Source organism: Leuciscus leuciscus (genome assembly GCF_965113295.1).
Source record: "Leuciscus leuciscus genome assembly, chromosome: 2".
Taxonomy (NCBI): domain Eukaryota; kingdom Metazoa; phylum Chordata; class Actinopteri; order Cypriniformes; family Leuciscidae; genus Leuciscus; species Leuciscus leuciscus.
In genome coordinates this window covers 47,976,377-47,993,672 of record NC_138726.1, presented here as the reverse complement: position 1 = coordinate 47,993,672, position 17,296 = coordinate 47,976,377, and the positions used below count along the sequence as shown (strand labels likewise).

At 36.8% G+C, this 17,296-nt stretch overlaps 1 protein-coding gene across 1 annotated transcript in view; it reads left to right on the top strand.

Annotated features, from left to right (window-relative positions):
* Positions 1–2,131: 2,131 nt before the first annotated feature.
* The window catches only part of adamtsl3 (ADAMTS-like 3), a 191,692-nt gene continuing 176,527 nt past the window's right edge, over positions 2,132–17,296 (top strand). The window contains exons 1-2 of the mRNA XM_082154169.1: positions 2,132–2,313; positions 2,857–2,979. Coding sequence (XP_082010295.1) covers positions 2,911–2,979 — 69 coding nt within the window. The 5' untranslated portion in view covers positions 2,132–2,313; positions 2,857–2,910. The remainder of the gene's footprint in view (positions 2,314–2,856; positions 2,980–17,296) is intronic.

The following is a 17,296-nucleotide window of genomic DNA, read 5'->3' as shown; positions in this document are numbered from 1 at the left end:
CTAGAATAAAGAAAAATGATACTGTAAAATAAATAAATATTAAATATTTACGATTCTTCACTACTTCCGGGTCACTAAGACTTAGACAATTAAGTAAATTAGTGACATTGATCATGTGACTCAATTGAAGCACAAGAAGAATAGATGCATAATTCTCAAATCGTGTTGGAGAACATCATAAGGTTCAAATTGCTCAAATTATTCGGCTTGATGGGACAGATCAAATGTAAGACTATAAATAATCTGCAAAAAAAAATTGTATTAGATGCATTTTCACTATGGTCTCAGAGTTTTGTATCCCACCGTACATAAACATCATGCTAAAAAGGTATTCATCATGTTCAAACGTCATGTTAATAGATTTAACAGATGTCAATATGATTTAGCTAGGAAATTTGAAATGTCTTCTAGTTTTGGAATAGAAGAATTGCTAAATAAATAAGGAAAAGAAGAGAATGAAAACTGTTGCATGATTTTCTTCAACAGCAGGTGGAGATAAAAGTCCATGAATCCACTGAAAGTGATCTGACTCTAATAATGATGATGACTGATTCCTTCTGTGCTCAGAAAGCAAACACATGGATGCATATTATGTATCATACTTTTGCAAACTCTAACATCTAAAATCTAAAATACACATCCGTTGTTTCAGTTTGCCACAGCACATATTTAAATGTAACACTTGAACACTTCATCATAAATCTGCTGCTAGATCTGTGTAGAATAATAATGACCGTATAGATCTGAGAACTCACCAATAGACTGTTAAAAAGAATGAAAATCTTTGCCTGTCTGCTGCTCACTTTGACTTCAACCAGGACAGGTGAAAGCATATCAAAGCCTCTCGCTGCCAAACGCTACTCTACACTTCATAATAAACAGATATGCTGAGCCCCAACAAGCTCTTTTGATCAATCGCAGGAGTATTTAGAATGATAAAAGCTGACATGAAGAGCTGGGCTGCTCTCTGGAATTGATCCAAATAGTTTAATAATGCTGGGAAAGTAGGCTATTTGAACACTTCAAATGTCTGAATGGCATTGGATTAGATAAAAAAAAAAAAATCAAACCAAGATTCAATTTCAAACCAATTATTACTAGATTTTTTTTTTGGCTCAATGTCTTTTGATCAGCTAATGTTTTGGGGATTTTATTTTATTTTTTTAGAGAATCTTGTGCCTCTTGGTTTAATATTTTGTTAGCTAATGCAAGGACATCCAGATATTTTTAGCTTAAAGCGATAGTTCACCCAAAAATTCTGTCATCATTTACTCATGTTCTTTCAAACCTGCATGAGTTTCTTTATTCTGTTGAACTAAATATATATGTTGAAAGAATGTTGGTGTCTATATTAGTATTATATATGAAATGTATATTAGTGCTGTCAAATCGATTAATTGCGATTAATCGCATCTAACATAAAAGTTTATGTTTACATAATATATGTGTTTGCATATATAGCCTACATTATATATATATATATATATATATATATATATATATATATATATATATATATATATATATATATAGCCTATACAATATAATCTGTTGAACTACAAATATATTTTGAAAGAATGTTGGTAAACTAACTGTGTATTGTGTTTGTGTTTACATAATATAGGCTATGTGTGTGTATACACACACACACACACACACACATATATATATATAGGCTATATATAATTTTGTTTTTGTTTTTTTAAGTCAACTATAAATAAAGGTAAAGTTTAGTTGAAATGTTGCTGTATTTTCAAAACAAGGCTATTTCTAATAAATCTTAGATCGGAGAAAGTGAGATAGGCTACGTATTTATGGACTAAAATGTTGATATTTCTATAGCCTATAATTATATACATATCTATATATATCTCTATATATATCTCTATATATATCTCTATATATATCTCTATATATATCTATATATATATATATATATATATATATATATATATATATTACTATTTATTAACTTTTTGGGTGCAAAAATAGGCACTTTAATTACAGGTTCCATCGCAACACCTCAGCCCATGAAGTGTGACAACATGCCCCGCTATGGGGGTGCGTTCTAGTCGCGTCGCGTCCGGTATGGGACGCCTAGTGGACTATAAGCTCAGCACACGAACTTCTGTCAACTCAGTGTTCAGTACGCAGACGTGCGCTGAGGATATAGAAGAAACTCACAGTCATTCGACCTGCATTCAGCGTTTATAACACCCGACTGACCGCTGCGTGACGGCCACACGACATTCAAGTGCGGCGCGCGCGTTTCATGGATTAAAATGTGAATCTATGAGTTACTTTGCAGCAAAGGTAAGAGCTGATCACATAAACGCACGTCTTTTCTTAGCTTTGCGTGACGAGTTTTTCTAGAATGATATCAGCTTGTCTAATGCTTTTTATCTTCATGTTTTTAATATGAGTCATTTATAAAGCAACTTTGATTTGTCTGCCAAATTATTAAGCTGAATGTGCGTTTGGTCAGATCGTTCATCTCATACTGTTTGCAGCATCTCATATAGGCTTTGCATTAATCTGATAATATAAAAGCTGTGTCATGTGAATATGGGTACATAAGACATTCACTGTTGCACAGAAATGATGCACAGAAACCTATTGCACTGCATTCATACTGCTGTTGCATTATGCATGGGGAATACCTGAGAAAGAGGCTGTATTTTTTCACTGTCAAAAACCTTGTACCAGCCTAGATAGGGTAATTAAGTCAATCAGGAGTACCCCTGCCTGGCACTTTCAATCTAGATTCAACAGAGGTAAATAATCAAGCATCATTCTTACAGCAGCAATGATGATCTGTGCCTAAACGCATCTCTCTCTCTCTCTGTCTGTCTTCAGGCTGATATCTGACTGACATCATTCACCAGACAGCTCTGGAACAGGATTTTAAAGATGGAGTTCTGGGTTTTGCCCATATGTCAGATCAGCTTCATGTTGACACTGATGTCATCCACCGGTCAGGTATGATATACCTGTTAGTTATCGCTCACCTGAATACCATCAATCAGATTTTCTCTACACTGTATTAGACTTGGCTAATAGCTGCTGTACTTTAATCATTTTTACAGCACTGGCTTTCATATAGCCTACTTGTAGTTCATGTTATAATCGAACACTGTTCTGTGACAGAGCAGCAAGCAAGGCTGGGTTATTACTGTGATGTTTCAGCATTGTTTAGCTGACATTGTTTTGTTTTAAACTCATTTGTCCTCTCTAATGTGCTATATTGCCACATATGGATTACTCGTTTTTACGTTGGCTAAACATCATAATGGTGACATCACGTTATCCAAGCGCAAGGGTTAATGGGCGTTCGGCCATTTTTGAAACCTACAATGTAGCCTGATCTGATCATTTGTAATTTGTTGTCCTCCGACAGAAAATTAGGTTGATGTTGCAGTAAAAGTTTGAATTTTGTGTTTTATTGTAACAAATTACTGTAAAAGAACTGGCAATAGAGAAGAGTGCATGAAGATTTGAACTTGTACAGATGTATGTTTTTGATATCTGTTTTTGTATAATGATCGTATAATTATAATCGTGCACCCGTGCATTAGAAATCACACCTTATATTGGACACAATATTTAATTTATATAGTGCTTTTATAATCCACATTGTTTCAAAGCGAAAATATTTCATAAACGTATAACGTATATTTAGTCTATATCTCACATGTTGTATTTTATTAGCAGTTTTAGGGATTTAGAGTTAGTTTAGTGACCAATCCAGACCAATCCATTTCATATTTGACCACTTTTAGATTACCAGCATTTTCATAAAGTTTATGAATAGTAATGGTTATGAATAGTAAATGTAGCAATTTTATACATTTTAATGTGTACTAAAGTATGAGGTCTGCGAGATGTTTTTAAAGAAGTCTCTTGTGCACCAAGGCTGCATTTATTTGATATTTAAAATACAGCAATGAATACATTTATTTAACAAAACAGTAATATTGCAAAATATTAGTACAATTTAAAATGTACTGTTTTCTATTTGAACAGATTTTAAAATGTAATTTTTTCCTGTGATCCAAAGCTGAATTTTCAGCATCATTACTCCAGTCTTCAGTGTCACATGATCCTTCAGAAATCATTCTACCGTAATATGATGATTTGCTGCTCAAGACACATTTCGTATTATTATCAATGCTGAAAACTGTTTTCGTGATAAGTGTTACTTTTTCAGTATTCCCTAATGAATAGAAAGTTCAGAAGAACAGAGTTTTTATTTATTATTTGAATTATAAAAATGTAATAGTCTTTACTATCACTTTTGATCAATTTAAAGCATCCTTTCTGGCTAAAATGATTAATTTATTTAAAAATCTTACTGACCCCATACTTTAAAATAGTACTGTATCTGTCATTTATGGAATTGCTTGATATCACATCTGCATCAGACATTAAAATGCCCATATACATTCTGTTGTTTGAGAGGGAATATTGAATACTTGCATCCCAGTTCAACTTGTGATATTTACAGACCAACTCAAATATTCCAGTCAAATATCTCGGCAAGAGACAAGCTCCTCCAGCCTCTCAAGTCAAATTATAGCCACAGACGGCATCTCAGGTCTGGAGGGAATCGTTGAATCTTGCCTTCTTTTTTCGTGTTAGAAACAGGTTATAAATAGAGTCCTGGTGTGGATGTTAATGGAAGAGCTGGCATGAACGTGGACGCCAGCCTAATCCACCGCAATAGGGCCACTCGATAACAGCCATTTACACCGCGGAGCTGCCACCTAAAGTGGCCAAATCTCTTTGTCCTACGCGCCGGTACATGAATAACGACAGCTGAAACCCTAGTCCTTCCTTTGTGGGATACTGCCGTGGCTGAATGAAATGCAAGTGGAAAGACGGAGGAGAGAGCAGGTAGCAGGTAGCGTTGTGGCATTAGTGAAGCAATGCACTCTGGGATAGAGTTACAGCCGGCCACATCGAGCACCTTTTCCATGCACGCACCGTTCGGCTAGTGTCATTCATTCCCTGGTTCGTACTTTTGCGCCATTTTTACCACGTCAGAATTGATCATATGCATTCTGCTGAGTGAAGCAGGTGACTGGAGTCATCCATCTAGGAGGGAACAGGTTTCTGCTGGAGTCTAAATTGAAATTTGATATGCATTTATCCAGAGTCTCCATTAAAGCTCTTTGCAGTAATCTTTCAGAATAATATTTATTCTATGGGCTAAACACTTCGGCTTGATTTATGCACGCGTGGGAGCCGCCGCTGGGACTCTTTAAGAAGCTGTGAGTTTCAGCACTGAAAGTGAAGCAGAGTCTAACAGGTGTTTTCACTACTCTTTTCCCACATCTCCGATTTTCCTGCTTTTCCTATTAGAGTGCGGCTCTGCTCTTTCACCTCCCTCTGGCAGTGCGCTTCTCCTGGTAGACATGCTCGCTCACACACACATGCTGTCACTTTCTCATGAAAGGGTTTCGCAGGGTCAGTGGTGTTAGATGTGGGCATATGTATTTAATTTTACCTTTTGTTCAGCCTGAATAAAGGGATGAAACTCACAAGGCCTCGGCTGAATCGGTGTATATAGTTCTATCAGTGATTTATCAGTCTAGTATTAGGCCAGAAATATTATAAATAAGATATTTAATCAAATACACAAATGCAGATGTTAATGCTTGGCAAGCACATTGCAAGTATTCACACTTAACGTGTTCTTGTGTTAGGGTGGCAGTCACCAAACTCAAAGGGGAGGATATGATTCAGGTAACTAGCTAAAAAGATGTCAACAATTTAAAGGAACAGTTCACTCAAAAATACAATTTCTGTCATTATTTTTTTACTCACCCGTACCTATTTTCTCCATGCAACACAAAATTTGAATTTGCATATTTTCATAGCTTTGTGTGATGAAAATTAAGTTGTAAGTTCTTTCAAATCAATCAATCAATCAATCAATCAATCAATCAATCAATCAATCAATCAATCAATCAATCAATCAATCAATCAATCTATCTATCTATCTATCTATCTATCTATCTATCTATCTATCTATCTATCTATCTATCTATCTATCTATCTATCTATCTATCTATCTATATCATCTATCATCTATCATCTATCTATCTATCTATCTATCTATCTATCTATCTATCTATCTATCTGTCTGTCTGTCTGTCTGTCTGTCTATCACAGTATATAGGCTATTGTGTATGTATATTGTACACTATCTAGCTTTGAAAATATAAGTTCTTTCAAATCCATCCATCCATCCATCCATCCATCCATCCATCCATCCATCCATCCATCCATCCATCCATCCATCCATCCATCCATCCATCCATCCATCCATCCATCCATCCATCCATCCATCCATCCATCCATCCATCCATCCATTCATCCATCCATTTGCATCCATAACCTGTTGCGTACAGAATGCTTTGGGTCTTAGTTAAACTGCTGTGCTTTCAACCCTTGCATTCTTAAATACCGGTAGTTTGGTGCACTTTGGCAGCAGGTTCGTATTAAGCTCTTAAATTCACTTGTTTGAATTAATCAGTACCTAACACTTTATCTCAGCTGAACAACCTTTATTCTGCTGGGACAGAAAGCATGCACTTCTTCGTCCGGAGGAATGTGGCATTTAAGGAGAAGCTCAGAGGTTAAATGAGTACAGTCAACAATTATGGGCCAGAGTAGATTTTGAAATAGCAATTCTTGCTTGGCTTATAGCATAGATTATGACAAGCAGATGTTGCACTAACCCTGTGCCTGATTGCTTTTTATTGCATTCTGTTTTCAATGGTATTGATATTCTCAAGCTCTCAATTGAAGCCACTTGTGCTCTCTTTTTCAATGTCACCATCTCCTCTATTTTAGGGAGTGTTCGCTTCGCTTTCCATTTTTCAATTTTTTTTTTTATTCCCAATTTACAGATTCGTAAACACTACTGAAGGGTTGCATTGTAGGCGGACTAACAAATGAGCCTTTTGTTGTCTCTGTCTTTCAGAGACAGGAAATGCATAACAATATGCTCTTTCTATGGCATTGTGAAGTTAAAAAATTTTTGGGGATAGTTTTCAACGCTCGTTATTGACAGAGACCATAGAGAGATGGCCGGAAATGATATGGCATTGAGAGGAGGAATGAGGATGGGTTGAATTTGAACCTTAGAGGTTGCTTTTTCATTGCAAACAAATGAGGTATTTTCATATGCCGCCTACCTTTTGGATCAGCCACTGTGTTAGGAGCGTGTTTATGATGCCTTAAAATGCGCACTAGCTTGGAACAGAGCCATTATTTTAAACAGTTATTTGTCAGTAGAGACGTGTTCATCAACACAAGTGAACAGTCAGAAAAACAACAGCTCTATCTCCCATGTCATTTCTGGCTAGCTCTCAATAGGCTCTGAGAATGTGTTTGCGTGTGTGGACATTTAAATAAGTGAGTGTGCTGTGTTGGGCACGGTGTGAAGTTTTCCGTGGATGTGTCAGGCAGCAGTACGAGAGCTTTGGTTTCTCATTGCTGTTGTATTGTGGGTTCAGAGACACTACGGCTGAAGCTTCAGCCTGTTTGAACAGCTGACACCTAAAGCAGAGACAAAGAACTGGCTCCAGACAGCCTCATTGCTGTGAGCCGGGAATAGGTTGTGGATGTTTGAGTGCGTTTCAAGTGTGCACTTGTATGTCTGTATTTGTTCTTTATGGATGGACAAGAAGGCTACAGGGTCCCACAAAATATTTACACCCCCCAAAAAATGGCAGGTTATATATTTGACATCCATATTAAAACTGAAAAGTGTTGCACAAAGTGGCATGGAAGGGTGACTTTACAAGGTTTCTAGGTAGCAAAAAATTATAGAATTCTTAAGATCTTGACATTGATATTTTAAACTCATTTTTGCTGCTTTGTACCCAGAAGACGATTGATGAGGCAAAATCCTATGGTTTTATTAAGCTTTCATGTGTTCTATAGCGTCACAATATCTATTGATGGTTCAAAGGGTGTTAATGTTTTGATTTATTGGTCCATGCAGGGCCATAAATACACAGCTGCTTTTAATGACAGTTTTACTGATAAACACTTAAATCAATGCAGCACATGTTACTCAGAGACAGTCAAACTCAGAGTGCAGGATAATCGTTCTGCAATAAATGATCGAATCCCAAATATACATCTTTAAACTCACACATGATGTAAAACTGGATGCATTTCCTGTAGCTGTGGTTTGATCCGTGTAAGAAAGCAGTTTGTGGATAGTCATCATGTCTTGTTATTGAATAGCACAATAGGTGAAAACTGTCGGGTTTAAAGTCCCCCTGTGGTTAAATTCAAGTTTTTAATGTTGTTAAGTCTGTGTGGTGTTTTTAATATGCTTGAAGACAAACCATGTGCAGATTCATCAGTCAACACCATTGCTGAATATTTTCTCCTTAAAACTGCAGTGAACTAAATGTGGTTTGAAACCGCCTCTTTTAACCAGTCCCATTAACGTGCAGAAAATACAAAAGAAACTCTGCAGATTCTGTCTGAGCTTTGACATCTGTTATGTGAAAGGGTAAAAGAGCTCTTATCTGTATGTTTTGACATATACTGCTCGTCATGAATTCTCTCTCTCTCTCTCTCTCTCTCTCTCTCTCTCAATATTCTGTGGGTGAAGTTAGAACTGAAAGGCTCATTCATACACAGTTACTGTGTGGCCATTCACTCTGACCAGCTGTAAACAGACTCACTGCCTTTTTGCACCCTCTGCACTGCTAATCTTTTGGATGGGACCCTCTCACTCTCTCTCGCTCTCTGACATGGCAAATTGGCTCTTGACACTAAGCCCTGGCACATATTTCATGAGCCATTAATGGGCCCAGTCAGCTTTTGATAGAGAGAGTGGCATTATGCTTAGTACATGACCTTAAAGGAATAGTTCATCCAAAAATTACAATTGTATCATCATTGACTCAGTTCCATGCCGTTTCAAGCCCTGTATTATTTTCGTTCTTCCATTAAAGAGATGTTTAGCAGAAATGAATGATTTATACCATCAAGCTCCAAAAAGGACATAAAAGTACCATGCAAGGATGAAAATAGTCCATAAAGTCCCCCTGTAGTCAATCATTTTATCCCTTAAAACTCATCTTTGATCACCAAAATGACATATTTAAAGCGGCGCTATGCAGTTTTGGCAATTTCTTCGCTGTTTTCTTGCTTTTTGCTCGCAGGTTTCTCTATAGAGCTCCCCCTACAGCTTCGGAATAGATATTTGACAACACGGTCGTAAAAACTCGTTGGCGACTCTCCCCCCTCCCATCTTCTTCCTCTGGTCATGTGCATTTGTTTTCAAAGAAGCCGGCGAACGCACAGAGCCATGTCCACTGAGGTATGTATGATACACAGAAGGCTAGCATATAAATGTATGTGTGCAGTGCCGTAAAGCAATTCCTTACATCGCGAGAACTGATATCACGCGATACTTTCTGACGCTGAGGCCCAAAGTAGCAAGGGTGGTTTTTCCGCTCACAGGCACTAGTGGAAAGTGAGACGGCCACCATTCAACCCGAAAAAAGTTATATAACCATTCCAATGACTCCGAAGCTGTTCAGTTAAGGTAAATTAAGATAAAAAAACTGCATAGTTCCCCTTTAAAAAAATTTTTTCCTTGAAAATAATTTGTCATGCCTTAAAATAGCTTGAAAGTAACTCTACACTCTTGCTTCATTTATTATACGCGGTTCTATGAATATGCAAATGAGCCCCGCCTCCACTCACTCACACCAGCTCAGGGATCCGCTCGTTGATGATCACACGTTGATCTGATTGGTTACAAGTTAGTTTGTGACGTCAGAAACACCAGCGATTTAAAACCGCGTTTTTGAGACTCTCTTTGGTTCACTGCAGTTTTAAGGAGAAAATACTCAGCAATGGTGCTGACTTATGAATTTGCACTTGGTTCGTCTTAAAGCATTTTAAAAACACCACATAGACATATAAGCAACATTAAAAGCTTGATTTTCACCACAGGGGGACTTTAAGATTCTGAAATCGTATGATAGCTTTCAGTTGTTGTTCACTGATAATTATCCTCTCTAGTCTGATTTCCTGTCACACTTTTTTTTAATTGCTGTCCATTTAAAAAAATAAAACTTCCAAAAGTGTTTTTTTCCAACAAAGAACTTTTATTTTTAAAAGTGTGACATGATTGGTCACATGACACATAATAAATAATGATGTGTGTGCATCTAAAGAGGCACTATTTTGGAATTGAACACAAACATGAAGGAGATTTAGAACAGCGCACAATGCTACTTTAATGATTTTAATGTTTAGTATATTTTACATGACTTTAATGTTGTTTATTATCATTGGAGCAGAATAAATCACCATCCAATTTCGCTGTCTCAAAAAGAGCAGCTCGGATATTTTGTCTAGCATCTCATTTTGAGGTTTAAAGCATAATGAAAGTAATATGAGATAGGAATATCAGGGTGAGTAAATGATTACACAATTTTCATTTAGGTGGGAGGGATTTCAAATTAAATGTCTAAAACAATTCATTTGAAATGTAATCATCTTATATTTAAGCCTATGTGAACGCTGATTGTGGCTGAGCTCTTTGGTTCTGCCTCATTTCACAAATCTCTAGTTGTTGAAAAGACTGTGATATCTCACTGCCACCAGATCCTTTGTTGTTTAAAGGTAAGATAACTGGTTTAGGACCAAGTGTACCAAATCCCAGTGTTACTTTAGTATAATTTTTCACATAATATTGTTATATTTTTTCATATTTTCAGTTTGTATTATTTTTAGTTTACGTTTTAGCTATTTTGTTTTGTGCTTTTGTCATTTTTACTGGTTTTAGGTTCATTTTAGGTTTTATATAACAATGAGCAATACATTTGTTACAGCATTTATACATTTTTCTTAACATTATTTGTATATATTAATCTTTGTTAGTTCCATGCTAGCTCTGGTCCATTAAATAATATTAATATATTAATATTTATATCTAGTTTCTAATTTATATTTATTTTGGTTTTAGTTTGAGTCAATTTATTACTTCAGCTTCAACTTATTTTATTTCAGTTTCCCCCAGCTTGTTTGGGGCATGCCCTTTTAGAAATGTTTACGTTTTTCCCCCCTTTTTCTGGGAAATCATTGTGTTTAATGTGCATAGTTCACTATTAGTAAGCCATTTTGTTGGATAATTCCATGAAAATGTTTAATATTGTGACTCTGTTGCTATCAGAACATTGCTCTGTCTGTTTAAGCATCACGGCCAGCCTGATATCAATGCAACATTGACTTTGGGGCACGATTACCTGTTTGGACCTATGATAAATGGGAGGAAACCTGTTTGAAAACTGTCATTGTTTTTGCAATAGCACCCACTAGCAGTGTTTTTGTAACTTACGCCCACTTACCTGGCTGATAAGATTTGTGACTTAAGCCAATTTTTAGATCATTCTTATATCCCTGACACCATATCATTTTATATTTCTTGCACTTATATTGGTCTGGATATGAAGTTGGCCTGTTAGCATGCTGTTCATTTGCGTCGCTACACTTGTAGTGTTTTATTCAGTCATGTGGAATGCTTACCCAGCACCGAGGCACTTCCTGAAGGAGGCATGCTTCGTAAATACATTAAATTGTGTGTTCTCTCTTACCTTTACTGTTTATCATTCTAGGTAAGTATTTCAATATCTGCATTGAAGCGCCTCAGGCGAGCGGCTTTTGGATTTGCATATGGAAGATATCCAGCAACAGTTCACCTCAGTGTTTTTCGACCTCATGGAATCTGTTAGCTTGTGCTGAAATTTAATTGTGGAGGATGTCGAGATCATGACTGTTCAGAATGGCTGGGAATCTTTTAAATTATATTTTATAACAAGTTGTTCTCCTCAGGGGCTTGAGTCATAACGATAGCAAACAAGCCGATTCTTCACATCCAGTCTTCATACTGGATTTTTAGTGTTCAAATGATCCTGTTAGAGTGGATGATTTACATTTGTGTTTTTACCAGAGGGTTTCTTATCAAATAGATTTGCTTAAGCTAAGCTTCTGAAACTAAGTACAGACTCACAGTAATTGCAAAATTGCAGTTCAGATCATTGCTCTATTGTCACGACAACCAAGGTTTATAAGGACCATTTACCTCTCTTAAAACTAAAAAAAATGGCAAAATAGAATTATTTAAGTCATGCGACCGTAGTGTTGTTCATTTATAGCATACCTTTAGCTTTTTACTTCTGCTGATTGTATTTAGATTTTAAAATTCATAAAAGATGTTAATTTGTGAAGAGTATCATGATGAACAAAACATGCAATAATCATAAACTTTTGTTGGTCACAGAGCTTATTGTAATCAATAAACCAAAAGACAATGTACATATGCTTGTACGAAGATTGTTTTCTTGTTGAATATTCTGTTTCACTTATAAGGAAGTTAAATAAAAAGTTTAATAAAAGGAAGGAAGTTAATAAAATAGGTTGCAAATGCAGTTTCATGTTGACTTTGAGCATAATAAAGTTGAAAAGGGGACTATATTTTCAGCCTCTCAACCCCCCACTTTATTTTGGGTGGTATGGACAAGCGTGAGTTATGGATTTTAGGACCATTAAATGCTTAGCGGTAAATCCTGGGCTTCCTGCTGAGCCAAGGCTGGACTTTTCCCACAGGCAGATGCTGTGGAATCAGGATGGGGACTTTTTTTGTTGGTAGTAGAGGTGGAGGAGGCAGGGTTAAGAGTTAGCCGAGGTGGAGTGGCGTTAAGCTGATGTGTTAAGGGGTGTGATTAGAAACAGAAGAGGTTTGGTCAGTGCCGAGCCGAGCTGGAGTCAAATGTGCCAGTGTTGGTGCTTGTAGGGGAGGATGATAAGAACCGTTAACAGTTAAGGAGGTTAAGAGCAGACGATGTGGGGTCACAGACTAAAGTAAATATAACAGTGGAAGAATTATCTTGGGCTGCTTCCAGACATATTTCAGAAATGGAAATATTTTAACGTGATTAACTGTGAAATATTGCTACAATGTGTATAGTTTGTACCCTTCATAAATATATCTCAATTGTAGAGACTTTGCCTTAACAGTTTTTTTGTTTTATTGTTTTGGTGAAAAGATTATTGGTCTGTTCCAAAACCTAGACTGCTTTGCTAGCTTCCTGAACCTTATAAGTGGCCAATTTTAAACATAACATCCTTTAGAAATGATCACACTGAAATGGCTAGTATTTTTATTTATTATATCCCCCCCCCCCCCTTACTGCTTAAAAAACCTTATTGATTTAACATTTGTAAAGACATTTTGTGATATAATTTACTTTTTATTTTGAGAACTGAGACTTTGTTTCATTGAAAATTTTCTAATTTGATTTGCAATGATTTACAATTATAATGAACTATAACTATTTATTGATTCCTTTTGGTACTGAATTATACTTATAGTTAACATTTATCATGTTCCCTCTACTTTTTTTTTGCCTTCTCTGCTGCCAATGAAGATGTTGCTTAGAAAATGTTTACATTTTGTCACAGCCTTCTCATTTCGGGTGCACCTATATTGTTTTTAAAAATGGTTCTCATTAAGGCAGCTTACTAGCCTCAGTAGCCTGTGTCACTTCAAAAGAAATATCCTATACTATAGAATTCTGTACTATGCCCAGGTACTCAAATAGATCAAGAACAGCTGTTTGCAGATCCTCACATTTACCCAACTCCCATTCTCAAGGTCAGCCAGACCCCTCTCAGAATTCCTCAACAGGATTTTCCCTGAACACGTCACCCGACCTCTGCTTACATGGCTCATGGGGTGGTCATCAATGCAGGAGGTAACTGTTGACTTAAGGGTTATTGTCCCATAACCTTTTTTTATTGGCTTTTCATAACCTCAGCAGAGCACATAAGCCATCAATCACTATCTCAAGCTGGATTATTGGCTGGTTGTGGAGTCAATGGCTCACTCTGGTGTGTTTTTCAGAGACCTACTAATGTTCAACTTAGTCCACAAATGGATTGATGTGTCTAAAAATGAATGGTTGTATTTGATTGGTGCTCAGAAAGTTAGTCCCTCTTCCAGTGCTCTTGTTTACACATCTCGGTGTGCAGCTCATGCCTTCAAGTGCCTTCTAATTGCTTTAGGAAGCAAGTTGTGTGTAATTGCCTTGTAAGTATGTAAGTTTATGTATGTTTAGATATGTGAATGAGTGTTTGGCAACTGCCTAGCTTTACCTTAGTTACTCAGTAACACTTGCTGGCATGCTGTGAGCACATATGTCACAGGTGTCAGGTTGATAAAAGTGTTACCATGACATGCACTTCCATCCTCTTAAGCTCTTGCTTATTAAAGTGCCTTCAGAATATAACAAAGATCAACAGACAGCTAGAACAAGCCAAAAAAGGACCATCTTACTGTAAGACTAATGACAGTCCAACTAAGGATGTCTGGTACTAGAGGTGTGTACCGTCTGCGATAATATCGTAATTGTTGTTTTAATGGTGTGGAAGCTGACTTTATTGAGTGTCACTCACTTTGCAAAAATAAATTGTAGCCTATTAAAAGGCCCCAAAAATTCTATATTTGAAGGCAAAAATGTACCCGTATGAGTTTTTGTTTTATATTCCTATATGATATAGTTAAGCAATGTCACATGGGCAAGAATGCTTTTTCCCCCCACATATGAGTGAAAAAATGTTATATTGATTTTAAACAGCAGTTCAATAAACAAGAACCTAATATTGTGAGTTACATTTCAGACACAATATTGTCAATATTGTCTGTTTTTGCTCTTTTCCCACAAAAATAGTTCCAAACAAGCAATAACTCAACCGTCGTGCGTGTCCGAGCAACACAGTGGTGTTTCGTTCCTGAATGAATCAGCATTTTTCTATGAATCAATGATTCAATGATCTATTCATAAAGACAGTTCCTGTGCCCGAATATGCCTTCTTCTATATTATATTTGAGGATTTGTGAATGGTAGTGAAGCAACACAACTGAAGCCGTAGGTCACATGACAATGACAACATCGCGGATGTATTACGGATAACATTTTTTTTTTACGGTCGTGAAGTAAGTTTCAAACCAAATATAGTACCTACTATATAGTGTGCAATTTCATTTGCAGCACGTCACTTGCTTTGTTCCTGAATGAATCAGCCAATTTAATGAATTTTAAAGAATTCAATGACTAATTTATGAAATGTACAATATGTAAGATTTTTGTAACAAAATATCCAAAAATCGCTTGCACAGTGTGAGATATTTCCTGCAGTTGTGTGCTTACAATATCTCAAAAGTTCCCAAAGATTTTTAATTTCAGAGAAATTCCAATTTTAAATAATGGCTCATCCCTGGTATTGTCGCCTGTCAATGACGTAAACGAATCAATGTTATATAGCTCAACATGATGAAATGTTAGAATATGATCAGGATGTTATTCTAATGTTGATCTAGCTTACTCCTTGTCTCATATAGCCAACAAACTAACACAGATAATAACATTATAACTTTCAACACACTCAAATGCAGTTTAGTGTGATAGTGTAGACCAAATGAAACAGCGCTGCGTTACCTCACAAGTTTAATTCGTCAAATAAACTGACCTGTGTGAGTAGTAATTCAGCACTTGCGGTTCGGTAGAATGAAATGTCCTTATTCCTTTATATACGCGGGTCTTGCGTGTGGCACTGATATCAGTCTCTCATTAAAAATTAAAATTAAAAAACATCAATGTATTCACCCATCCATAAACATTATTAGATCCATCAGCATGGCAACAAGTTCCATAATTCCGCTTAGCATCATCAACCTACGCCTTTGTTATTGTAAGAGGTTAGCAACTCCTGGCGGCGAAACAAATTACATATTGTACCTTTAAGACAGTGACTTGCCGGTAAGAACTTGAGGATGACATGGTTCCTCACTTCAGGAACTTGAGGACAGCCTGCCGGAAGCTAGTTATTTTAGTCGATAAAGTTTTAAATATGGATATTTTTCTTACACGAACGCATCGCTTCGCTTCAGAAGTAACTCCGATTGTATTCGATTGTATTCGTCTGACAGAAGAATGTCATATACACCTAGGATGACTTGAGGGTGAGTAAATCATGGGGTAATTTTTATTTAACGCCAATATATATACGCAGATAAATACATTTTTATTTATTATTATATTTAATAATAAAATTAATTGTTATTATCCCTTTAACGCCGGCTCGCTTTAAGTATTCTTTGAATGTTCTTTGCCAAGTCTTCTTCTGCCTTCCTCACCTATGGCATCCGTTGGGCGGTATCCATGTCAGTGCAATTTTTACTTGCCGTTTTTACGATTTCCGCAAAATGTGACCTGCCAGTTTGATGCGACTCTCAGACACAGCGGCGGAAAGTCTGTGGGTTTTAACCCTGTGCAGAATCTCTTCTATAGTAACGCGGTTATGGTACGTGATGTGGAGAATGCATCTGAGACACTGCTGTTGGAATGCATCCAGCTTGTGGATAATTCTCACTATGTTTTTTCCAGATCTCGCAGACATAGATTGGCATCGGTGACACAGTGGACATATTAAGTTCCAGCACAACTGTCTGTACCCAGACAGCAATAGTGTCGGCCCAGATCCGACCCATATCTGGTACATGTGGATCCACACATACCAGATGTGGGCCGGATCTGGGCAGACACTATGCTGCTGTCTGGGTAATTATCAACTGCTCCTGAAGATCTTAATTAGCTGGTTCAGTTGCGTTTGATTAGGGTTGAAGTTGAACTTTAAAGGAAGGTAGATCTCCAGGAACAGGATTGGACACCCCTACCATAGAATAACCATTTTTGGGTTACCCAAAGAACCTTTCAGTGAACAGTTCTTAAAAGAACCATTTTTGTCTGATGTGAAAAACTCACATAATTTTTTTTTTTTTCTGCAGTGGAAAGTTTCCATGGAAAGGTTCTTCATGGGAACCATTGATGCCAATTAAGAACTTTTATATTGAAGAGTGTGGGATGTTGTGGACTAAATTCATTGAATAATTTTGCAGAATCATGGCCTTTGGGTTGGTGATAGCCTGTAGGTTATGACTCAGGTTTTGTTCCCAAGAATAAGCCACATCTCTGTTCTATTAATCCCTGCATACCAACCGCTTCTGGTACGAGAAAAACAGTCACCAAGAACATCAAAGTATAGCCATAGGGAGCAAGCTCAACCCTGCAGGGCAGTTTTGCTCACACTGATTGGAATATGTTCAAAGAGACTGCAACATGCTGAGATTACACTGATGAATATGCATTATCCATCATGGGCTACAATCAGTATGTGGGTGGATGATGTTGTC